This window comes from Diceros bicornis, chromosome 11 (assembly GCF_020826845.1).
Source record: "Diceros bicornis minor isolate mBicDic1 chromosome 11, mDicBic1.mat.cur, whole genome shotgun sequence".
Lineage (NCBI taxonomy): Eukaryota > Metazoa > Chordata > Mammalia > Perissodactyla > Rhinocerotidae > Diceros > Diceros bicornis.
In genome coordinates, this window is record NC_080750.1 from 5,360,472 (window position 1) to 5,386,012 (window position 25,541).

A 25,541-nucleotide genomic window follows, 5' to 3' on the forward strand; every position below is an offset into this window, starting at 1 on the left:
CTCGTTTTCTTTATTCCCAAGAGAACTCAAATTTCATTAAGTGTTTTTCTTTTAATTCATATTTATCTGATAGGCATGGTGTAAGTTAGGTGACAGTTTGACAGCAGATAAATGGATTGATCTATCCGTGGACCAGAATTCGGTATTTCGGAACTTTCTTTCTTTTTTTTTTTTTTGAGGAAGATTGGCCCTGCGCTAAGATCTGTTGCCAATCTTCCTCTTTTTCTTTTTTCTCCCCAAAGCCCCAGTACATAGTTGTATATCATAGTTGTAGAGTTGTAGCTCTTCTATGTGGGACGCTGCCTCAGCACGGCCTGATGAGCGGTGAGTACCCGCTAGGTCTGCACCCAGGATCTGAACCGGCAAACCCTGGGCCGCTGAAGTGGAACGTGCCAACTTACCCACTACGCCACCTGGCCGACCCCAGAACTTTCTATTAATTGTGGCCTGAGGACAACAGTTCCCAGTCTTTCTGGTTTCGGGACCCCTTTACATTCTTAAAAATGATTGAGAAGCCCAAAGAGTTTCTGTTTATGTGGGTTATATCTATCAAGACTTATGATATTAGAAATTAAAACTGAAAAAATGTTTAATATCTCTATTAAAATTACAATAATACTTCATTATATATGAATGTATTTTTATGGAAATAAATGAAATAACTTTTTCAAAACAAAAAATATATAGAAGAGTGGCATTGTTTTACGTTTATATCTTTAATGTCTGGCTTAACAAAGGGCGGCTAGATTCTCCTATCTGCCTCCATGTTAAATCTTTTGCCGTGGTGAAAATCTGGCCTCACACAGACATGGAGTTGGAAAAGGAAGGATTATTTAATAGCCTTTTCTGGTGCCTTTTTTGTGTATCTTCTTTTGATACTGGATCAGAGCTAGACAGGTGAAAGTTTCTTAGAGCTTACTTGCAATGTGGAATCTGAAGCCATATCACTGAACTTTTTGTCCTCTGCTACATTAAAATCCAGTGGTCTATTTTGTACTTTGAGTGGAACTTTTACCATGCATGATTTTGGAGCATCATGGTCTGGTCATTTGAAAATATTGATTGAGTTATGCAGATCTTCCAAATGTCATGTTAATATACATAAAATCACATTGATTAATTATTATTATCAAACTCATCAGAAAAATCTTTGGGGGCTGGCCCTGTGGCATAGTGTTTAAGTTCAGCGCCTTCTGCTTTGGTGGCCCGGGTTCATGGGTTCGGGTTCTGGGTATGGACCTACACCACTCATTAGCCATGCTGTGGCAGTGACCCACATATAAAGTAGAGGAAGATTAGCACAGATATTAGCTTAAGGCTAATATTTTTTGATCAAAAAAAAAAAAAAAACCCCGAGGAAGATTGGCAACAGATGTTAGCTCAGGGCTAATCTTCCTCAGCAAAAAAAAAAAAAAAAGAAGAAGAAGAAGAAAAAGAAAAATCTTTGAATATTAGGATTTTGTCAAGCTCAAAGTCATGGAAAAAATTTTCCAAATTCTACTTTTCACTTGAAAGCTCAAATTTTATTGTTGACAACAAGAACTGTGAGTTATTTTCCTTGAAGTGACAGGCTCACTTCAGTCATTTTTGAGAAAATGCTTGCCAAATCTCTAAGAGTTAGTGTCATAGTTTATCCGTCATTCTTTCAAGTGAAAATCATGTTCAGTGCAAGAAGAGGCTGGTTTCAGAGTGCACGAGTGCTTCCCTGCAGGCAGCTGCAGAGCTCCCGGGTGTGCGCGGACGGTTTTGTGTGCACTTGCTGTTTCGTTACACAGAATAGCAAAGAGCCAGGTAGTCCATGGTCAAGGTTTTTAAAAATTAATAATTTTACTGCTTCATCATGAGTTTACAAGTGAAAATAGATTTTGCGTGTGTGAGTGTTTGGCAGTGAAGAACCGGTCGAGTTGGGTGCTGTTGCCTTGACTCGTGCGAAGACACTGCAGTTTCCCCCGTCATTGCTTTTGCCCCACCAGTATCAATGTCGACACAGTGAAAAAAGGCAAATAATTTCACCGTCATTAGCCTTTTATGCAGAGTCTTGACCTATGGACTCCATGCAATGGGACCCCAGGGATCCATGGACCACATGTAGAGAACACACTTAGTGTTGTAGGGCATCCATTTCTCCTATGTTCTCATAGGTCCCACGCCTGTTAAATTATGGCTTGTTTATGCCCTTCCACATTTCTAAATATAGAAATAAATATATATCTAAAAAAAAAATCACACTAAAAATAAATGTTGAAAGCAGCCTAAAGGAGAAGGAGTGTATATGAAGGGCAAGTTGGGGAGATCATCTCACTAATTTGTCCTTAGTAATGGTGGGCTGTGATCAGGAGCTGATTATGTTCATAGGATTTTGGTATTTTACTCTTATTGTTTTTTGCCAGTACCTAAAAAAGTCCTGTCTTTCTTCCCTACTGGCTCCCCCACCCTCAACCATCAAGTTGAAGCGGTTCACCCTCACCTTCACTTCACTCACCTTTACCTGAGTGAAGCTGGGAGGGTGTGGCGTAGTGGGTGAGGTTTTCTAAGTCACCAAGACCCTGCCTGTTTTCCTGAATCCTCTTACTGTAAGAATGAGTCTGAACTTGCAACCAACAAACAGCCATAAATATAAATTAAATCAAACTTTTCTTGAATCATAAAGGGTGAATTAATTGTATCTGTTGACCTTCAATAGTTAGTGAAGCAGATCTAAGTAATCCAACAACGCCAATGGACATCTCATCCAGGAGTAGAGAGTCTGAAGATAACATTACAGAATCTCATCATATGCTGATGGCTGAAATCATGGTGTCAGGTATGAATAATGAGTTCTCCAATACGGCTTTGGTTCCAACAATTTCCATTAGAATTACCTATTAGAAATTCTGAATTATCTCTCTAACTTATTGTTGGCTAAATCTACACAAAGCTAGTGAATCCAAACTTTGGACTCAAACTTTGGGTCGTCTTCTCTTCTGAGTGTTGTGCCTGAAGAGGGTGGCTCCATATTTTCCTGGACATGAACTTTGTTCATTGAGAGTCTTTGGACTGACCTTGAAGAAATCTACCTTGGAAACAAGAGATGAAAGATAAGACATAGCAGGTCTGAGTGTATCCCCATCCACACCTAGTATTTTTGATATTTGGCTCCTCTAGCTTTACTTCCGTTAGTGTGAAAAGTAGATAGTAATTGATAAGCAAATACAGGTTGGTTGCTTCAGCTGCTCCAGAAGTTTCACAAATAGCAAACATTAGAATTTTTTCTTCTATATTGCACATTTATCACCAAAATGCTAAATAATTTGTTCGATATGTATGAACTTTAGGGAACCTAATTCTTTTATATTCTGTATTCACTCATGAGGCCGGTGGTTTTCAAACCAGGCGCAGCTCAGCTCCAGAGCTTCTGCAAACCCCCCCCTTCATCACTCTGGGTCTCTGCCCTTCTGTCAGTGCAGCTCTACTTTGAAACCTTGTATTGATTCATATTTCTGAGTAAGATTTTATTTTTACTGTGTCTGTGGCTAAAAATAAGTTTGAGAACTCCACATTAGATATTAGATTCTTATCAAAGTGCTTATCCAACTTTTCTGGTCTACAGACTACTTGGTCAGTGTCTGAGACCCTGGGGACCTCTTGCCCCTCCTTATAAGAACTTATTGGGGTGATTTTTGACAAAATACAAGGATGTGGCTATTTTTAGTAATAATAATTTGTATGGAGCTTTCGAGTTTACCAGGTACTTGAAATACATCCTTTGATTTGATCCTTATTACAATCCATCATTTCACAGATGTGAAAACCCAGACTAAGATATATTCTTAGTCACTTGACCAAAGATTTTTGGAAATTATGACCAAGTAATTAATTTGTGTCAAGAAATTAATTGTTATTCATTTAGTGACCATTTATTTGCCATACACTGTGCTAAGTGCTGGGGATACCATGATGAACCAAATATAGCCCCAGTCCCCAAGGCCACAGTCTGATGTGGAGACAAACAATATGATAGAATAAAACAATATAAATAAAAATTAGCAGTATAGAGAACCTCTTCAAAGTCCCTAGGGATCCCTAGAGGTTCACAGAGCATTTTTTTTTCTTTTTTTTTTTGGTAAGGCAGATTGACCCTGAGCTAACATCTGTTGCCAATCTTCCTCTTTTTGCTTGAGGAAGATTGTTGCTGAGCTAACATCCGTGCCCATCTTCCTCTATTTTGTATGTGGGACGCTGCCACAGCATGGCTTGATGAGTGGTGTGTAGGTCTGCGCCTGGGATCTGAACCCATGAACCCCAGGGCTGCCAAAGCGGACCATGCGAACTTAACCACTGTGCCACCAGGCTGGCCCCTTAGAGCATGTTTTGAAGATTGATGTTTGGGGGACTCAAAGGCCAAGATGAATGACAGACAGTACAGTAGGCACATGGGTGGGATGGGGAAGAGATGCGAGGGCCAAGATTTGGAATACATATATAACAGGCTGCATTTGCCTTCATACCTGGAGCCTGGACTCTGCCTCATGCAGAATAGATGGAATTGATTGTCTTGGTGAAAATTACCTTATTTTTCCATACCTGAATTGTGTTCTATTTTGTCTTAATGTGTAAAGTTTTAGTTCTACCTGTGTTATGCTAAGGGGTCTTACTTATGTTTTGTAGTGAGATTTCATTTCAACGAAGTGTCTATGCTAAAAGGCTTTGAAGACTATATAAGATTTTAGGTCAATATATTCTTATTCCCCAAAGACATACAGACTGATGTGGAACAAGTAGATGTGTGTGCAACATGGCAAAGAGATTCAATCGTAAAAAGTTTCATTGTCAAATTTACTAAAATCGTGAATTCTTCTAAATTCATGAATAAAATGTAAAATCCTTAACGTGGCCTGCTGGGCCCTAGAGGAACCAGCCCTCCACACCTCCCCAGCCTCGAGTCGTGCTCTGCCACCCGCAGCTCTCCACGTCCTGCGTCACTTACCTGGCCTTGCCTGGTTTGCTGGTGGGGTTTTCTCGGCCCACGGTGGTCTTTCTAACCCCTCCACATCCTGTGGCTTAATATGCTGTTGCTCAGAAAGCCTTTCCTCGTCTCCTGCCCAGGTGAGGTGGGAGCTGTTTCTGCTCTCCTGGAAGCCGGTATTGTTTCAGGATTGTGCTTATCACACCTGTACCTCAATAATTAATTGTGCAAGAGAGCAGAGCCCTTCTCTGTATTCTCCACCGCTGTGGTTTTGGCCCTCATTAGGACCTGGCAGATAGTGGGTGCTTCTGAGTGAATGAATTTTATTAGTTTTACTAGAGGCCCCAGAGTCTTCTCTAGTGTGATAAGGCTCCTTCTGATTCAGGCTGTCACAATACTCTTCTTCTTTATCATCCTTATCTAGATATGTGTAATATTTATAATTCTCAAAGGATTTTTTACAAAATCACTGTTTCTTCCAGTTCTTACAACAATCATGTGAAGTAGACTGGACAGAAATTGTCACCTGGGTTTTAGAGAAGAGGGAGATGAAGCACAGGCAGTCCTTCCCTCCAGAGCTGGTTTGTGGCAGAAAGAATTTTGGCTACGGCCCATCCCCCACAACTGCATATCTGTTGCTTTTCATTATGCAAAGCTGCCTTGGGCTTTGCAAGTTACCAAATAAATCCTGAATCGTATTCCAATTTAAGATAATTCTGCAAGTAATTTAAAATGTCTTGGGTAATTGCATACTGTCCACCATGCACTCTAAACAGCCTTGTGATTTGGGAGCTAGTCTTACAAATAAACGCCGAATCAGATGGATAATTGATTTAGTCTGAACTTATCCATCTTGAAGAGTCACGAGTGACAGGAGATGACCAAGCAAGCATGAAAGGCATGTGTTCCCACAAGAGAAATCTTGCACAAGTAGCTAAGCAGATCAAACGCAGTTACCGGACGTCTGCCTTCACGTGGCACCCAAATCCTACTTAGATCGTTTAACTTTCTGTAATTCATGGGCCAGTTTGGAGAGCTTCTTTACCTCTTCTGTACTCAGGTGAGCAAACTTACCAGTGAATAGACAGATGATAGTTTATAGCCTAGTGTGCTGTGTGAGATCCCGCACTCCAAAAGGGAGGAGGCATTTGAAGAATGATTGTGTACATGAATAGTTAAAGGAAAAATACTTGCTCAAGTTTAGGGCTCAACATGCACCCCTGTCCCCTGCGGCATTTGCATTTCAATGGAGTATGAAATAGAATGATCCATTTACAGCATTTAGTTTGTATGGTTCATGACTTTGTAACAGTGCCTTGAGGTTTGGAAGTCACTGCATAAATCTTGATAATAAACATTCATTATGACATGCATATTCCATTACATATGAAACATGATTTTAGTAAATTGACCGTAAATCTTTTTCTGATTTATTTCTCATTGCATTTATGATTGAATCTCTTTGCCATGTTGGCACACAGATCTACTTGCTACTTAGCCTGTGTGTCTTTGGCGGATGAGAAGATATTGACCCCTTTTGTATGTCATAATGGTTGGGAATTCTCAAATAAGCAATAAACGTTTTGAAATTTGAGCCCATTTACTCCTAGCAATTTTATAGTTCAAATTTGCAAGTGCTTTTAAAAAATTATAAATAAGTTCACATAGGGCCCTTTGAACACCAAATAGTTCTTTAAGACTAAAGATTTATTGAGAGCATGTAAACGGAAACATGTGGCTTGTAGATCCTTTAATACAGATATAGCTTTCAGGTCAACAAAATGTTTCTATTTGGCGGTTAACCTGTCCCATAACTTGAGAAAGAGAGTGCTAGCATGTCTGTAGACCCCAGGACATTAATGCCCGTTTTCTCCTCTGAGATCTGGAAATGATCTGATGGGGTTCCTGGTGTTTGCAGGTGACGATGACTGTGGTCCTGTGGGATGCGATCCACATGCTCGGTGTGTTTCAGAGGGAGAGGATGCCACATGTCAGTGTTTCAAAGGATTTGCCGGGGATGGAAAACTATGTTCTGGTAAGAGCAAAGACCAAATACACGTAATATCTAGAAAATCATGAACCAGAAACATTCTCTCAGCTCATCCTGGTTCAAAATCTCCAGAGGGATTTATGTAATCAGCAGGATTGAATACATTACTCAATATTAGCTAAACATAATGGATGGCATATATAGAAAATATTAAACATATACTATATTGTTATAGTACCTTGAGTTTATGTTAAAATTACATAATATATGCAGTTGACATTAAGGAGAAGAATTTACAATTAGCTTTGGGATCATGAATTTGAGTTCAAGTCAAATTTACAAATTCATCAATTCCAGTAAAAGCACAACTTTTCTCCCCAAAAGCTTAGGTGATAAGTTTTAGTTTAATAAATAGGTATGCTGGATAGTTTTCTATTTTATGCTGATAGCCTCAAAATCTTAAGTTAGCAATTACTGTAAAAATCTGAGTTCTTATGCTCCGAAACTCTGGCGTGATGTGATATATTTCCACATACTTAGCTAATCGGACACGTGAGAAATCTGTAAACATTGATTCAGAGGTGAACTTCGTGTCTGACATGCAGGGTTTGCATTACATTTGCAAACAGTACCTGTAAACGGCTGAATGATCGTACGTAAGGCTGTACTTATTCTTTCCTGCTATGCTCATTGATACCAGGCCTGCCTGTGTATTTCACCAGCATCATTTTGCCCACAGATGTAGATGAATGTGAGATGGGGATCACGGTTTGCCCTCCCACCTCCTCTCGGTGCATCAACACTGAAGGTGGCTATGTTTGCCGGTGCTCAGAAGGCTACCGAGGAGACGGGGTTCACTGTCTTGGTAAGAGGGCGCCTGTGCTGAGGGAGGAGGGTGGAGGCGGCCTTGGAGAATCATGAAACGCTGTGGGTCTGGTGGGCAGAGGAAAGACAAGATATAATTGGGCGCCACACATGTTAAGCCTAAGAAAGGAGTTGTGTGGCCTGTTCAAACTGACATATTTCAGTTCTTGGTAAACAGTCAAGTTGGTGCCCTTGTGCTCTTACCGCGCTAGTCAGCTTCAAGACCCTGCAGAGGTTGTTCACCCCTCTGCATTTCTGATTCTTTCTCTGGGGTTTGAGTGACACCATGCCTCATGAATACTGCATACCTTGGGCCCCCATGGGGGGAATTGGACAGCATCTCCTTTGTCACCGAATTTGGCAATTGAACTGTGGTGACCTGCAGAGCTGATGTGGGTTTGTGGGAAATCACTGCTGTGTGCGTCAAGGAAAGAAGGTGTGGTTCTGTGAAGGGCTCATCCGGTGGCTCTTGATAAGTTCTAGATGGGAGAGTCAAGCCACTGACGTTTCAATACCAGTAAAGAGTGATTAAGACCTCTTTCATAACCGCCACACTCTGCCGAGGTCTGGGTGTGGCGTGTTGGGTGGGGAGTTCACCTAGTGGATGTCTTGTACGCCTCCAGCTGTCAGAAGCACAGCATCGCCGTACGAGTGAAGACCTGCCTGCAGCGTTGTTGCCCAGCGAAGTGGTTAACCGAAGTTTTACAGGGCTTTAAAATGTCTCTTTCAGTGTTTTCTTTTCCTTCTGAAAACATAACAATCTTTTCACGGTGAGAGGCAGATGCCATGATAAGAAACTAAAATGGTACTGCTTTTCTCCCTCAGGTTGAGTCAAGATGAACTATCAGTCATAACTACCAATTTTCGGGATCTGGTTGGTTTAAATGAGACCTTTATCAGATGAGTTTTGTGGAGTCCACAGACATCTGTAAATTCTCTTTAAGCACATATTTGGCTCTCAATCAGGAAAATGTCACTGCTCTAATTAAGCAGGCTCATAGATAATTTAAATAAACAGGCTTTATATTTAATTTACTTTGAAGAGAAAGGAAGGTTTACTTTCTTGGATGTTTAAACTCATTAGACTCTGGATTCTCACTGTGTTACTAACCCTCCTTCCAGTAGCAAACATGCAACGGGGTGTCATGGCCCAGCCTGCCTGTGACATGGAGTTCTCAGGCCCCATGGAAGCAGTGGGCTCGTTCCTGGTCTCTCTCTCTCCCTCTCCTCCTCCCTCTCCCCCTCCCTCTCCCTTTCCCTCTCTCCCTCCTCCCTCCCCTCCTTTTCTCCTTTCCTCCCTCTTCACCTACATATGTAGATATAGTGTTTTGAACCATGCCTGGCATGTTAATAACAACACAATAAAAATGTTGTTACTCTTAAGAGTAGTTGCGTTTCTTGGCTAAGAGTGTATCTTTGTTTTTGCTTCTTGGAAAAGCTCTCTCACGCTCTCAAAGTGATAGTTCATAGAGATTATAACAGGAAGTCAGTAAAAAAAAAGACTCAATTTAAGCCATTCAGGATAGCAACTTAATGTGACAAATATTTAACTGGCCCCTATTAGTGCAAATGCACAGTCCTAAGAACTGTGAGGAACACCAAGATGATGAAGGCAGTCCTTGCTTGCAAGGAGAATATGATCTAAAAGAGGTACAGCTGTGACAAGGGTTGAAAAAAGGCATGCATCATAAGAGAAGTAAAAACTACAATGGACGTTCAGAACTGGAAGAAAATTGGGAAAGACTTCATGGAGGAAGTGTCATTTTGGATGGAACTTGGGGCATGAGTAAGTTTTTCTTAGGCAGAAATGTGAACGGGTGGGAGCATTCCAGCCATGAACATGTCACAGGTCTTATTTGGGGGTAGAGTACAGCCTAATTGAGCACTAAGTGAAGGTTGTATATGAGGGAAAGCAGAAACTGAGGCTGTTAAGGTGCTGTCTTAGTCTGCTCGGGCTGCCATAACAAAACTCTGTATAGCCTGGGTGGCCTGAACAAAAGAAATTTATTTTCTCACAGTTCTGGAGGCTAGAAGTCCCATATCAAGGAGCTAGCTGATTCGGTTCCTGGCGAGGACTCTTCCTGACTTCCAGATGGCCACTCTCTTGCTGTGTACTCACATGGCCTTTCTTCTGTGGCTCATAGAGAAAGAGAGAAAGAAAGAGATTTCTGGTGTCTCTTCCTTTATGAGGACACCAATCCTATTGGATCAGGGTGCCACTCTTAAGACGTCATTTAACCTTAATTACTTCCTTGTGGGCCCTATCTCCAAATATAGTCACCCTGAGGGGCAGGGCTTCAAAATATGAATTTGGGGGGAAGGGGGATACATTTCAGTCCATGACAGGTAGGTTGGGTTACATTTGTGAGTAACTAGAATCTGAGAGTCAGTTATTGGGGTTTTACTTCTCTAGACCTGTGTGTTCAAGAGAAATATAATGTCAGTCACGTATGTAATTTTAAATTTTCTAGTAGCCACATTATACCAAGTAAAAAGAAACAGGTGAAATTAATTTTAATAATGTTTTATTTAGTCCAATATATCCAAAATATCAACATTTTAATATATAACCAATATAAAATTATTGGGATATTTTACATGCTTTGTTATTTTGGAACTAAGTCTTCAAACTCTGGTGTGTGTCTTACACTTACAGCACGTCTCAGTGTGGGCTAGCTGCAGTCCAGGTGCTCAGTACTCACAGAGGCGATGGCTACCATATTGGGCAGCACGGCTCTAGGCAACAGAGAGCCACTGGCAGTATTTGAGTCAAGCGGTGCAGTGACAGGGGATGTGGTTCAGGAGGATTAATCTGCAGTGGTGTTGGGGAGAGGAGTGGAGGACAGATGGGATGCTGCTCTTCTTACAGTGATGTAAAACTGCGGAGAGGAAGGACCCAAATGTTAGGATGCTGGTAACTGAGAAAGAAGAAGGTGAGTAGTTGGGAGAGAAAGTGATGACTTAGTTTATACTTACAGACAAAAAGGAAAAAATATTTTATTCGATATCATCTGAACTTCTAATGTTTGTCTAGAGACAGTTTACCAATCTCCAACTCTCCCCCTGAGCTACTTGTGCTGGGAATTTATTGTCCTTCCAAGCAGTAGGAAAACCTCCAGCCTCATGCCAGGAGTTTACCTGAATGGGCCTGCAGCCGAGGGACTCCTTTCATCGCTCTCTCCAACACTGATGGGAGAAATTTTGAATCTAAAATGCATAGAGCTCTGAGAACATGCAGCATGACAGAAGCTGAAGGTGCTCCCCTTCCAGAATGGTGGATTCTCCAATTGTGTGACCCTCTTTCCTCCTCTGCACCTCACTTTTCTCTCCCTATTCCCCTTTTTCTTGCAGATATTGATGAGTGCCAACTGGGCGTGCACATCTGTGGGGAAAATTCCACCTGTACAAATACAGAGGGCAACTACACCTGCCTGTGTGCTGGCGGCCTGTCTGGACCTGGACCGATTTGCCCTGGTAGGTTGGTGGGAGGTCTAGTGCCAAGGGGAGGGACTTGATTCCGGAAAATTCTGTACCCTGGTGTATTTGCATTAGAGATTCTAGAAATCATTCGGTTCAATCAGGCTGGTGAATTTACTTTCCCTATTAGATTGATGCTGGGCTTGAGAATGTGAAATGGTCCAAGTTTTCTTAATTTAATAGCATCTGGAATAAATCCTTTTTTATTACTCACAATTCAATAAAGGTGGGAATACAGGTGGTTCTCTTTAACTATGCAACCAGTAACTTGATTTGCAATGTTGATTTCTGGGGCTGCTGGAAAAACTCTTGCAGGGCTAGACAGGTCGGCGGGGGGGATGTCTGGACTCAGCATTTTGAGTCACTTTCAAGGATTTTAAAATATTACTTTAAAAAGTCAGTATTTCTTGATCTGAATTAGAACTCCAGCTCTTTTTTCTCTCTTTTTAAATGTTAATAATGGGCTCCTGCTTCTTGAACCCCCTTCCTATAACCCCCTTCTTCTCACGTCGGCACCCCACGAGGGGAGCTGGCTTTATAGACCCTGGAAACCAGGACTGGGGGCTCTTTCCCCGTCACTGCCAGCTGTTTGCCTGTCTCAGCTCTGCAAGCAGAAACGTCCTAAGACAGGAAAGTTGTGCACTTGCTCAGGTCTTTGTTTTTCTAGCACATTATTTTCTCAAATAATTTGCTCATCTTACAAGTATCGGAAGACTGCTCATGTTTATATAGTCAGCTACACGCCCTGATGTTTTCCTTTGAAAGAGCAGTGAACCCTTCAATAAAGGGGACTTAGCCTTTGGCTTTCCCTCTGTTATGGTGGCATTTCCTTTATGTCAAAGTAGCTAGTCTTGTCCTTGAGGGTTCCCCCGAAAAGTTAAATGGTTTTCAGAAGAAAGTGTTGCATGAGAGAAGTTTTTGAGACTCCTGGGGTACTGGGGTAATGGGCTGTGTTGGTGGGGGGTCTATAAGCCATAACAGATACTGTTGTTCAGTGAGGCCCTCTTTAAACTAGCTGTCATCTCACACAGTTAGTGTGTGTTTGTGGGTGAAGATGAGCTTTTACAATGAGATCAATGACTTGGGGTTCATACCGTGTCCTAGGACTGAGCATTCTTTGACTTGCCTCCAGTATGCTTTACGTAAATAATGCTGACCCTAAAGAAAGAATGGGGGGTGTCATGGGGAACGAGCTCAAGCCTGGTTAGGAAAGGGAGACTGGCGTTGCTTTGCTAGTCCTCCTGTCGATAAAAGACATTGTATCACAAATCGCTCACAGAGGCCAGTTCCTGATGTTGACACCTGAAAGACCTGTCACTCCAGACAGTGAAAGGAATGTCTTTGATTCTTCCAGACTCAACTCCTCCCTCTCCTCCCAGGGAAGATGGCCGCTACTCTGTGAGAAACAGTTACGCGGAATGCCCCCCGTCCCACGATGGGTACTGCCTGCACGGGGGCGTGTGTATGTATCTTGAGGCGGTCAGCAGCTACGCGTGCAAGTAAGTCAGCTGTCTTCCGACGGTGCAGAGATCCAATGCTGCGGGCCATAACTTTCAGCTGATTTGTCAAGTTTATATTGCAGAGGTTTTTATATAGTTAGGTTTTTCCTTAGGGAGAAATATATAAATATACGTATGTAAAGTGTGTGTGTGTATATTGTGCCCTCCCTGCACATCACACCAGCCCCCTAACTGCCAGTGCTAAATATAAATTTAAGGAATTGGTGATTTTCCCTTTTACTTAAATAACTTGATGTTACTACTGGTACAGTCTGGGGATTAAACTTCTCATTCTGGTCGAAAAACTTAGATTTGTGAGAGAATCCTTAAAACTTTGATTTATTTTCTGCCAAATATATGGAGACATCCACGACGTGTTTCTGAATTTATAAAAGTGTTATATGTATTCACACTGGACTTCTTGCCTTCAATTCTCAAAAGTAAAAAAATATATATATAATTTTTCTTCACTTCCTAATAGTTGACGTTTATGTTTTTGCTGTTTAGTAACAACTGCTAGTTGCAGCCACTGCTGCCTTTGTCCCTTTTTGTCCCCACGATGGTTTCACAGGGCAAAGTATCAACCTAGGAAGTAGGGTCGAGGAAGCCCCAGAACTGTGAGGCGCTCCTGCCCTGCTCACAGGACAACCTCCCCCTGAACCTTCATAAAACCACACTCACCATATCTTGCCTTGTGTCAAATTTCACTTTTAATTCTTTCATATTTTGAAGGCAATATGAGGGAATTGATAGATACCGAAAAATAAATAGGTCTCCGAATAAATTTTATTCTATGACGAAGTGTGTGGCCTTGCATTATAGATCATATTGGCCTGACAAAGATAATGAAAATACTCGTGAATATTAGCAAAACTGACTCAGTTCTCGTGGAAATCTGCTTTCATTTCATATGAGCATGCTGTAATTTTCTAACCTAAGATAAATCTGGCACTTAAAATAGTCATCTTTGATTTTGATAATAAGAATCAAATTGTTTTTACCTGTTCATGGTTTCTTATTATCCCAAATAATGAGATTATGAAAACAAATGTCCCAGTTTATTAGGTCATGGTTTGTTTTTCTCTCTGATACTTGAACTTTGGATTATAAAAGACACTATAATAATACGAAGGGTACTGCAGGGTTACATATTGCATTCAGGACATTGTTTTCATTTGGACCTGATAGCGTCAATTCATTAAATGATTTATGAACTCTTTAGAACACTGCTTTTCTTTCTGTCATTAAATCCCGATGAAAGTATCGTGTTCCCCTGATAATGTTTTAAACATGAGTTGCTACAAAATCACAATTAAGCTGGAGATAACACTCCAATTTAAGTGTTTTTAATCAAAAGCAATATTTGAAATATCACCAGAGTTCCCATTCATCTGGATCATAACTTTGATTTCGAATCCTACGTTTAATAAAAATGTGGTTTAATCAAACATTCAACCTTTCCCTCCTCCTGGCCCAATGACTTCGCCTTGTATTTTTTAAATTCCATAATAACACATCTCGACAGAGTGCTTACCAGTCCGACTTTTATTAGAAACATTTCGTGGGCATCATTGCACACAGAGTGTTCTTAATGCTGTGGGTGGGGTTATAAAGTACCCTCTTCCTTTCTGGCTTGGACGCAGTGGAAGGTGCCCTCAGATACAGAAAATGCCTGGCTGCCCCAGGATGCAGAGGATGTGTGAGAACTGAGTGTCCTTGCCCAAGGTCTTCCTCAGAGGTTCCCTGGTCAGAAAACCCCAACCTCCTGAGCTCAGAAGAGGTCCTCATCCATCTGGTCTGCCTCTGAACCAACCCATACCTCTCCAGCAGGTCTGCTTCAGCCAAGATCCCCAATGCAGGCGCTGTGAAATGTTTCTGAAGAAAGGTTGTGTGGTATAATCAGTGTGAGAAGTGCTGCGTCCTCTAGCCTTCAGTTCTTGCTTCATGGCACACCACAGCACGCGAGAAAGTCTTGTTGACCTTTATTTAGTTCAGAATTTCTTGAAATTATTTGACCATGGAAACTGAAATGTATTTAGCCAGGAAATGTTTTGTTTGGTTTAACAGAAGAACTAATTAATAACCCAAAGAACTGGTGGTGTGTGGCCCGCCCTGTGAAGTGCTGGCTGACTGCTCTGGGCCTCTAAAGCTCAGAGAGGCTCTGATATTCAGCCTGCCTTGGCTCCCCAGGACTCTTGCCCCGTGCTGGGTATATTCCTTGAGACCTTCAAATCTCTGAGAGGATGGGAGGTGTGGCCCATTAACATCCAACAGTTCAAAAGTGGCTGCTAGGCGTTGATAGTAAATGTCTGTAACCAGCAATAGCTAGAAATAAAACAGTATCCAGGAAAGCCTAGAATTACTTGGTCATCCTTTGTGTCTCCTACACTCAGATCCTGCCATCTCTTGCATGGTCAGTTCTAGAGGAATAGCTTTTCAGAAGTGTATAGAGCTTGAAACCCCTTTTGGAAGTAGCCCAGGGTAGTAGAGAGAACACAGGCTCTGAAATCAGAGAACCATTTGAATCAAACCTGCTATTCACTAGCTGTGTGACCTGGTACACATTACTTAACCCATTTGAGCCTCACTTTCCTCATCTGTAAAATGGAAATATGCCAGTGAAAATAAAATGAGTCAACGTGCCTAGTGCAGCATCAGACACGTAAGGCAGTTAACCAGTGCTCGTTCCTTTCCCTCCTTTCTCTGAAAGTGTCTCGCCAGAGCTCCTGTGACCCCCTCAAGGGAGAACTAGGACTAGAATCTAGATCTTCTGGGGCTTCGTCTAATGCCTCTTCCATGCTGCCTCTTCCCCAGTGGGTACTGATACCAGTTCTCTGTGTATTCATTCCTTCAAGTCCTTCTGGAATAAGGTGGGGGTGTGGATATATAGATAGTTGATCCAAGGCCAAAGGGAAGAAATCCCTAACAAGTGAGCATTAGAAAATGTTTCATAGGATATTTTTCAGAAGTTGATGCTCTCGCCAAGAATAACAGAATACTATTGTTCTACCCAAGCTCCCGAGAGTTTCTGGAAGTGTGCATTCCCAGTAGATGGCAGCCTTGTCTCATTTACTTTCATCTGAAGATTCGCAACGTGTGTTGGTCGCTGGTAATTCTGGTAATAGTTTCACTAAAGAAACAGCAGGATGTCTGTCAGTGAATTCCTCCTTTCTCTCTGTTTAGTTTATCCCACTTGAAGAAAGTAAGCAAATGCTTGTGTGTCACCACCGAGACCTTTTCTCTTGGGCCCATGGTGATTTAAAAAAAAAGGGAAAAATCTTTCCTCCGCAGACCGGGCTGTGCTTCCTGTTCAGAGACAACGCACATTCTTTTATGGCTTGGTCTCCAGCGAGGGACTCTGCCTTCCAGTTCTTCCTTCCTTTGACCTACACTCGTTGCAATCTGGCCAAACATTTGTTTGAAGACTCTTGGCTCTTAGGGCAAAGCTGCTTTGTGTTGGTCTTAAAGGTGGCTCTGCGGGATTTCAGCCTAACAGAAATTGATCTTTAATCAATGTTCTGCCTCTTATAGAGGCGGTATGCAAATAATGCCCCGTCACTTCCAGGGCAAATAGACCAAAGGGGGAAGTCCAGGCTGCTTTAACTTGTAAATCAGAGTGCTTTTAACTGCCCCTGATGGATTTTCCATATGCTTCCAAAAGAGCTGAGTCTGGATGTGCAGAGGTGGAGAGACGGCTGGATATTGAGTCTGACAAATAGAAGCATTTTTGGCCAGGGCTCACTGTGACCTCTGTTTGTGTGTTGTCACAGCTGTGTGGTTGGCTACGTCGGGGAGCGCTGTCAGCATCGAGACTTGAGGTGGTGGGAACTGCGCCACGCCAGCCACAGGCGGCCCCGGGACGTCACCGTGGCAGCCATCTGCGTGGTACTGCTTGTCCTGCTGCTGCTGCTGGGCCTGTGGGGGGCTCATTACCACAGGTGACCCTGGCTTCCCGTTGGCACTTGCCACTTGCCACCTCTTTCCAGCCCCTCCTAGGGGAGCCCCTGCCTCCCGTGTCTTCTACACACTTATTACATTTACAAGTGGATCACAGTAGGGGAAAACAGAAAATGGCCCAGGATTTCACGGCTCTAAGACATCAGTGGTTTTGCTTTAGCTTGGGCCATTCCAGTCTTTGTCCACATGCCTGCGTGGTTGATGGGGTTGTTATTTAAGGTGACGCATTTTTGTATTCTACTTTTTTCTCTCAGCATCAGATGCTTCTCCCCCAATAGCCTGCATAACCGTCATTTTCCATGGCTGCCTTCCGCTGAGTTGATTTCCCACAAAGTATTAACTTTTGTTGACGAAAATCAGTATCTTTCCTAACTTGGAAGTTTCTGGTCCTTGGATTTTGTGTTTTCAATAATTTCAAGTTAAAAGTTAAAAACTGTGGAACAATAATGTTTATATGTTTAATTTAAAAACTCCACTACATTAGGGTGAAGGAAGAGGCATCACATTGTTTACTCATTTTCCATTTTCTTAGAAAGTAGGAGAGCATCCTCCACTGTCATCAATATTGAAAGCATTTTACACACTGTTACAGTTTGTGCTGTACAAAAATCAGTGAGTCACAGCACTTTTGGGCTGAAAGAGACTTGATTGAATTATCTCATTCAATCTCATCATTTTATGGCCAAAGAACCTAAGACCCACTTAATTAACAGGTCCCAGTTCTCTGGGAATGTGCAGAATACCTACCGCCATCTGCAGATGAAAATCCAACCACATTTACTGGTACTACACAACCGCTCAGGTGGCAACTGTCTTGCGTTTTGGAGAATTCAGCACATCATCCAAGATGAGCCCCTCTGAGACCCTGCTGTATCCTAGTATAGGGCTGAGGAGCACGGGCTCTGGAATCAGAGTGCACGGGTTCAAATCCCAGTGCGTGTTGAAATAACAAGCGTGTTATCTAACCTTGTATTCATTAATCTCCTTTGCTATAAAATGGGGACAAGAATAGTACTTGTCTTAAGAGTTATTGTGACATTATTTGAGTTAATCTAAATAAGGAGTTTAGTGTAGGTCTGGCATATAGGGCTTAATAAGTGCTGTTATGATTTTCTGTGAACTGTAATCTTCCCCCAAAGAGTCACATGTTCCAAACCCTTTTCTGTCTTGAGACACAGGATTCTCAGGCACAAACTTGAAATTTTAATTTAGTGGTTCATCAGTAACCATTGTACTTTTTAGCCTGGTATTCAATTAACATCTTGTTTGTTTGTGGAAAGAATATTGAATAATCATCAGTTGATCCCTTTGGACAGAATGCCAAGGGAAAAGTAGATGCCTGGCAAATAGTGTAGAAAAATGGAAGCAAGAAATTTAAGTTCATGTGTGCCATAATTTTTAAGTATTTTTTCTTATTCTATGGGCTATGACATAGTATGTTTTATGTTCTATTGGCGTTCTTCAGATCTCTGAATTGAGCTCTGAGTTAATGGCAGATTGCTGGCCTTTTAGACTTAGAATTCAAAGACCGGCTCAGCTGGAAAATGACTCTAGACTTTATACACAAATAAGCCTCTGACTCCCCAAATACCTAAAATCAAAAGTGGTAAGGACTATTTCTTCAAAAAGAACACTCATCAGAACTTTTTCTTTTTTTCCTTATTGAAATGCATCCAGAGTTGTAAAGCTCTTTCTGAACGAATCTACAGTTATTTTCTTCACAGTTCTGGTCGGTGGAACTGCTTACCCCACTGCAGACTTTCAGCTGCGTGCTGCCTGCATTTGCCGTAGTCATATTGATTCTGGTGAGATCACATTACAAATGCTAGTCTGAATACTGCCATGTCGCTGAAGTATACCAGTACACACAGCTCTAGCTTTGAGTTTTAAGCTGGGCATGTTAAGTGCTTTTCTTTAAAGAGTTAGAATCAGTTATTTCTCTCTTGTAGCAGCCGGGCCTGTTTTGCGTAGATTGAGTGTTTGACGCTTGGTTATCTCTCAAAAGATTAACATTTGGGAACTAAATAATTTTTTAAGTGTTGTAATATTATTACTTCATAAATCTTAATTTCTTGGAAGGAACCCCTTGTAAGAAATCAACAGGAAGTATTCTGTCACAAACTATAACTTTGCAACTTTGCAGCTGTTTATATTAGCTACTTGCTTCAGTTTTCCCCCGACACCTTTGATTAGAAATGCTAATGACCCACACCATTTCCTCGTACCACACATTACATGGAGTTCTCAGCTCCTGGGAGACTACTGCTTTGAGGACAGGGATCCCACTTAATGCTAGATCTCCCTCCTTTTCCCCCCCTCTCCCCAGTGCATGACACCATGCCTTGCACAAACTGAGTGCTTAATGTTTGTCGAAGAAATAAGTATTTATAAAACTGGATTTGGAGGCAGGAGACCTAGTCTGTTTGGCTGGCTTGGCAACTATGGGACAGTGTTCCCTGGAGTCTTCCACTCCTTGTGTTCTCGCCTCTAATGCCTTTGAGCAGGAGATCGCAGCGGGCCAGTGGAAGGAGCCTAGGCCTTGCGTCATTACGACCCAGCTCCTGGGCTGCCCTTGGTCGCTGTGTGCCTTGGGTGAGTCGCTGCTGTCTCCCAGCCCCACTGGCTTCACTTGTAAAATGGAGCTAATGTAGTGTGCATCCCACAATTGCTGTGATACTCTTTTCATAGACACCCCTGCCCACAAAACTGTAAGGCCATTAAGGTAGAGATTTTGTTGTTTTCCGTGCTATATCCCAGTACTAGGACTGCCTGCGATATAGTTAGTACTCATTAGATTTGTCCATGAATGAATCTCACAGAACCTTGGGAAGACTGAAATATCATGTCGAAAGTTCTGCAGAAAAGAATGCCTTAAAAACCCAAAGTTACGCTCCTCGTTTTCTTAATATTTCTTCTCTCCCGTGCATTTTAAGTTCCTAAATTTCAGTAGCAGAAGTAGTTGTCCCTGGTCATCACTGAGTGGGCTACTGTTTCAAGATTGTCTCACATTTTGGCTTTATTGCAGGACTCAGAAGCTGCTATCAAAAAATCCAAAGAACCCCTATGAAGAGTCGAGCAGAGATGAGAACGGCAGCAGGCCTGTAGACAGCGAGGCTGGGACGTCCTCTTGCCCCCAACCTTGGGTAATGCGACCAAAGTACAGGAAGCAAGAAATTGGTTTTATATTAATCCCCGAACTCATTCTTCCCTGAGTTCAGGGAGACTGGAATCTGTTATAGCTTCCAGCTGGTGTTAATGTTAGCCAACACCACAACAACCCACCTAGGGGCGGTGGGGATGGAGCAGCCATGTCCTAAAATAATCAGACGGGCTAAAATAGTACCATAATTTAATGGCACAAGAAATTTATGGAATCTTTTTTTCTGGCATGTAGTTTCTTCCTGTAACTTAGAGTTTTGTGTATATGGGAGAAGTCTTTCCCAATTTTTAGGTGATCCCTTTCAGAGAGATGTCTTAAAAACCCAAGATTATGCTCCAAATTTTCTTAACATTTCTTTTCTCACACACATTTTAAGTTCCTAAATGTCAGGAGCAAAATAGTTGCCAGATTTAGCAAATAAAAATACAGCTAGTTAAATTCACGCTAATACTGAAAGTTCAAATTTAAATTCAAATTTAACCGGGTGTCCTGTGTTTTATCTCGCAACCCGATGTATTTTCCAAAAAGCGTAGTGATTGGGAAGTTCAAAATGCTTCATAGATCACCTCCTTCAGTAGTTGATCTTAGAACACCAGAGGACAAGCTTGGAACAGGCCAAGCTGTCTTGAAACTTGGAGTTTCCGTTTCCGGAACCCTGTCAGAGATGACTTGATGGGTTCAGTGTGTGCTCTTGGTGTTATTTGTGGTGTGTGTTGTGGCAGAGGCTGGACTGTGTGGCTGATCCACGGGGGATTGAAACTCGTGGGCAAATAGCGCAAAGGCTATCAGGGAGAGCCTATGGAGGAGCAACCGCAACATTCGGGGTCTTTCTCACATTGTTTCTCCCCCTCCCCAGCCTCCACCTCACGTGCATTCCCAAAGAATAGCTTTCCTGTGGCTACGCTTTCGACTGCCAGGTGATCATCTGTCCCTGCCTGTTATAGGCATTCAGTGTGTCCTTATTTTTTGGTTGAACTTGATACGGAAATAAAATAAGAAATGTGAATTCTGGCCTTACCCTCCCACGATTGGCTGTCTAATCTTCAGCAAGTCACTTAACCCCTGTTTCCTCTTCAGGACACCAAGGAGTTTGGATCAGATGAGCTCTGGGATCCCTTCTGTCTCTAGAGATTAAGTGTGTGATTCTGGGTGGACTCTGCTATAAGAATGTCCTCAGTGCTTTGAGGCCCCATGACTTTGTGGACTTCCAAATTACCCAGATTGCACTTGTCTGTCTCTACGGTATTTCATTCAGGTCTTGGGTAGCAAGTTTAATTCATCTTATTTAAATCATGAGAGAGAAAGAGAAACACAATCTGTGTGTATCTAGTTTTTTGAAAAAATCAAAAACAATTGCCACAGTCATGAGCAGCTTGTTGGCTCCAAGCTGTGGAGGGAGGCCTGCGGCTGCTCAGCTCAGCCCCCTGACGGTCGTAACTGGCCTGACCGCTGTCTGCTGCCGCAGACAGCAGTGAGTGTGGGAGGGAGCGGAGCACCCGGACCACGAGGAGGAGCAGCAGAAGCAGGTCTGTTCCATCAGCCGCCTTCCTCATCTCAGCCCAGAATTCTGGGACCTGTGTTCTTCTGGCAGAGAGGCGTGTAGTTGGAAAATTTGCAGTGCAGAGGGCTGGATTTTGACTTGAGCCAGAAGTAATGGGTACGTGCGCCTAAACAGTGGGTCACGTATTGATTTTGCAATATGTTGCTGCAGGAAGACCATTAATGAGGAGGCAGCAGCAAAGCATGAGGTGTTGTAGAAAATACGAGAATGAAAACACAAGTTCATAGGATTCACCCTTCCATTACCAACGTTTCTCTCCCTAGTTGACTCCACTCGCTATTCCTTCCTGCACTTTTCTCAAGAGAAACATGAGCAAGGAGAGTTTTTTTCTGTTCCCTTTTCCTCGTGGTGTGTCTGAGTTATGGGCTCCTTCCTGTGGAAGGCCCGTTTCTGAACCTGTGGAGCACAATCAGCCAAGACCCTGGGGCAAGGCCTCTGCTGGGTTACTGATTGGCAAGGAAGGACTTCGCCAAACTGTGTCCTTTATCCTGGGGTACGGGGTCGCTTCTTTTCTTTCCTTTTCTCATGGATCCGTTTTAATATTTAACCTATCTAGTGTGAATGTGAGTCAGTGAACCCTGGTCAGCCTGCATTGCAAGTGCCCAATCTGTTGTGGACAATACAGAAAATGACAACAGCAATTGTTTTGTTGACCAAAGAGAAATGTTGTTTTCTGGGCCTGCTTTTAGAATTCTGGTGCCCAAGCTGTTCAACCATGAAAAAGCATTTCACGAACCAGCCCTGATGGCCTAGCGGTTAAAGTTCAGTATGCTCTGCTTTGGCTGGCTGAGTCCAGTTCCCGGGTGCAGAACCACACCACCCATCTGTCAGTAGCCATGCTGTGGCAGCGGCTCACGTAGAAGAACTAGAAGGACTTACAATTAGAGCATACAACTACATCCTGGGGCTTTGGGGAGGAAAAAAAAAAAGAGAGAGAGGAAGATTGGCAACAGATATTAGCTCAGGGTGAGTCTTTCCCAGAAAAGAAAAAAAAAAAGCATTTCATGAATCCCTGCAAAATACTAGTTGCACTGTTAGTTATCATTACTCATGAATGAGCCCAAATTACTCAGAACTTGGTAGCATGAGTAAATGAATTTTATTAACTAAACACACACGCGTATTTGAAAAGTTGGAGCACGTACATATATGAAATATTATTTGTCTGGCCTGTGGACAATACTTAGAACGCTTGTGGATCCTTGGATTGCTTAGAGTGAAAAGTAGCCCCCAGGGATCCGTGACCCAAAAGGTGGGATTCCAGACTTAGAAGAGAGTCTTCGTTAAGGGCATTGGTGGTGCTGAGTTGCTTTAACAGAGAGTGACATGAGGTTTCTGATTGAAAATGGAATGTGTCACGAGCCAGAGAGAGCAATTTGACAGGGTCTTTCTTTCAGCTTTCGCCTTTGGTGGGATGAATGTGATGGAACCGTAGGCTTTTATTTAATGTATGTTGTGATAGTTTATAAGTTGTAACAATGTCTTCTCTCTTCCTTTTGTTCTCTGCAGTTTGTGGTTATAAAGGAACAACACCAAAACCTCAGGAATGGGAGTCAACCTATGGACCCCAACGACAGCCAGACAGCAGATGTTGGCCGGTTTTCCTCCCTGGAGCCCGGTGAGTGGTTATCTTTACCAGAATCCTGAATGTTTTCCTGCGTGTGATCAGTCTCATCTAAGCACAAAAACAGTGGTTAAATTGTATAAGCTATGTGAGCAGCTGGCTGTGTTGGAACACCATAGAGCTTTAGAGAAATACATTTGGACTGGATTCCTGTCTTATGTGAGGTTACCACGTTCACTCAAAACTCTAGTCACATAGCCATCTGCTAGATCGCTTTGAGGAAGCACACACAGAGTGACTCCTTATTTTGAAGTAGGTTGGGTTTTGAGGTCATTCTTGGGGTTTGGGATCGATATTGGTAACTGTAGGTAGTTCCAGTGAAATTGTAACCGGCTCCAAGAAAATGTGTTCCATGTTCTAGTAGGAAGAGTTTATGTGAATTTGAGTTGACCTGGGGGTTCTCCTAGGGACTTGGGAGCCCTGAGATACTAATCAGGGGCTAGCCCTCAGCCAGAGGCCTGGCCATCTGTGAAGTCCAGCCAAGCCACTGGGAGGGGGGCCAGAGAGTCAGCCCAGGTTCTCGGGCTCTTCTGGAACTCCATCTGCTTCAGGCAGAAGTGGAGTTAGATACCCTCTGGCATCATACCTCTGCGACTGATGAGAGGAGCCTCAGCTCCGCTTATATCTTCTGATATTTGCCCTTCATAAATATGCTGATTGCTATACTATCCTCCTCAGATTTCCTTATAGAGAGAACATAGTTTGAAAAACTCACTTTAAATTTCTCTCTCGTACATGTGTTGCCATGTAACCTAAATTCAATATAACTTTATTTCCTAATTTGAAGAAGGCCCTGGATATTAAGGTACACTTAAGAATTGAATATTAAAACTACAACAAATATTATAGTTTTATACATATACTGTTGCCAGTATTGTTACCTGGATAACGAAAACATTCAGCATTTTCAAAGGTTGCTTGGGCTTTTGTTGTCAGTAGCGTTATTAGAAAGTAACAGAATATTTTGTAGTTACATACGACTTTTTCTTGAGGCACTAAAAGCACATAATTCTTTGTTACAAAGGTAATCCTCTTTAGAGGTACATAGAATGAAATTTTGCGAAATAATCAATAGCACAATGATTTGACAAGAGTAGGGTTAAACTCAGAAAAGAACAAGGACTCAGTTAGCTGGGGACTTAGGAATATGTGCGAATCTCTCTCTTTTTACTCCTGTACTGCAAACAGTTTGCCCCATTCTCTGTGGGCCACTCATATGACTGTCTCCCAATATGAGTGCTCACATCCCCAGTCCTGTCCTGCTGTCTCATAAATGACGGTGGTGAAAAGGCGCATAGAGGTGGGAGGCAGGCAGGTAGAGTGAAGGATGAGATAAAAGACCAAGATTGGCTCTGAGCCAATTCCCTGTCTGCTCCTGGAAAACCCATTAAAATAAAACCCAGGCTGAACTAGTGGTGGATCCATAGAACCATATTCATCCCCCTCTGCCAGCATCGGTTGGTGCAGGTTAGATGCAGAGCACCATGCTAGGGGATAGGAATGCAAATGTGTTTAAAACCTGAGCTCAGTTCTCAAGTCATTCATGGTCCAGATGGGGAGAAAGAAAGTACACAGAGAAAGCTAAAGAGCCGTGTCAGGTAGCATAGTCCTTTAAATCATCTCAACCAAAAAGACTATTTTAATTTCTTAAAAATTGGGTCCAGAATGGTTTGAAAATGGGTTGGGTCTCATATTTCAGGTCTACTCTCTGACCACTACTTTTAGGGTCTCACTTGCTGAACATTGTGAATTATGTGAATACTGAAATGTCTTTTTTCTTTTGTGTAGGGTCGTTGCAACCGACATCGTGGAGGAAGGAGCCCCAGAGGTCTATGGGCACACCACAAGGTTGCTGCGTTCCACCGTCCAGCGGTAAGGGCCCCAGTCCCCAGGGACTGGAGTGCAGCTTGCATCTCCCCTGCTGTGGGGCACAGCCCATGGCGGTGGGGGTTGAGAAGCCTTATTCTCCCCTGTCAGCTAACCCATTATAGCAGCAGAGGGCCCCAGGTCCCCCACACCAGATGGAGCTGACTCAGTGAAAACTGGAATTAAAAGGAAGGTCAAGAAGAACAAACTGTATCGATGGACAATAACACTTTGTTTCAAAAAGTAGAGGAAAAACACGAATTTTGGTTCTACCATCTCTGTGACTAATCACCTACTCAGCATCCTGGAGGCAAATATGGGTTGTGCTCTTGTGTCTTCCTTCAGGCAAGTCTCACTGCACATTTCCGAGCGACAGTAACCGGGAGAATCGCTAGGTAACTCGTTAGAAACCAATGGGGGTGCTTTGTAAACTGTGTTGGCTTCAATAATCGATACAGATAGATTTTTTTTTTCCTGCAGCCACAGAAGAAATCTGGGGTTAAAGCCGGCAATCATACTGGTTTGGTCAGTTATAAAGTAATTTCTTTTACCTGGACAGAACATTTAGCTCAATCTCGTGAGATGGTTAGAATATTAA

General features: G+C 42.5%; 1 protein-coding gene across 1 annotated transcript in view; it reads left to right on the plus strand.

Moving 5' to 3' along the window:
• EGF (epidermal growth factor) overlaps positions 1–25,068 on the plus strand; it is a 78,655-nt gene extending 53,587 nt beyond the window's left edge. Inside the window, exons 16-24 of the mRNA XM_058549899.1 lie at positions 2,684–2,803; positions 6,864–6,980; positions 7,675–7,800; positions 11,151–11,273; positions 12,631–12,775; positions 16,546–16,713; positions 19,758–19,875; positions 22,963–23,071; positions 24,866–25,068. Of these exons, the coding sequence (XP_058405882.1) occupies positions 2,684–2,803; positions 6,864–6,980; positions 7,675–7,800; positions 11,151–11,273; positions 12,631–12,775; positions 16,546–16,713; positions 19,758–19,875; positions 22,963–23,071; positions 24,866–25,068 (1,229 nt within the window). The remainder of the gene's footprint in view (positions 1–2,683; positions 2,804–6,863; positions 6,981–7,674; positions 7,801–11,150; positions 11,274–12,630; positions 12,776–16,545; positions 16,714–19,757; positions 19,876–22,962; positions 23,072–24,865) is intronic.
• Positions 25,069–25,541: the final 473 nt, after the last annotated feature.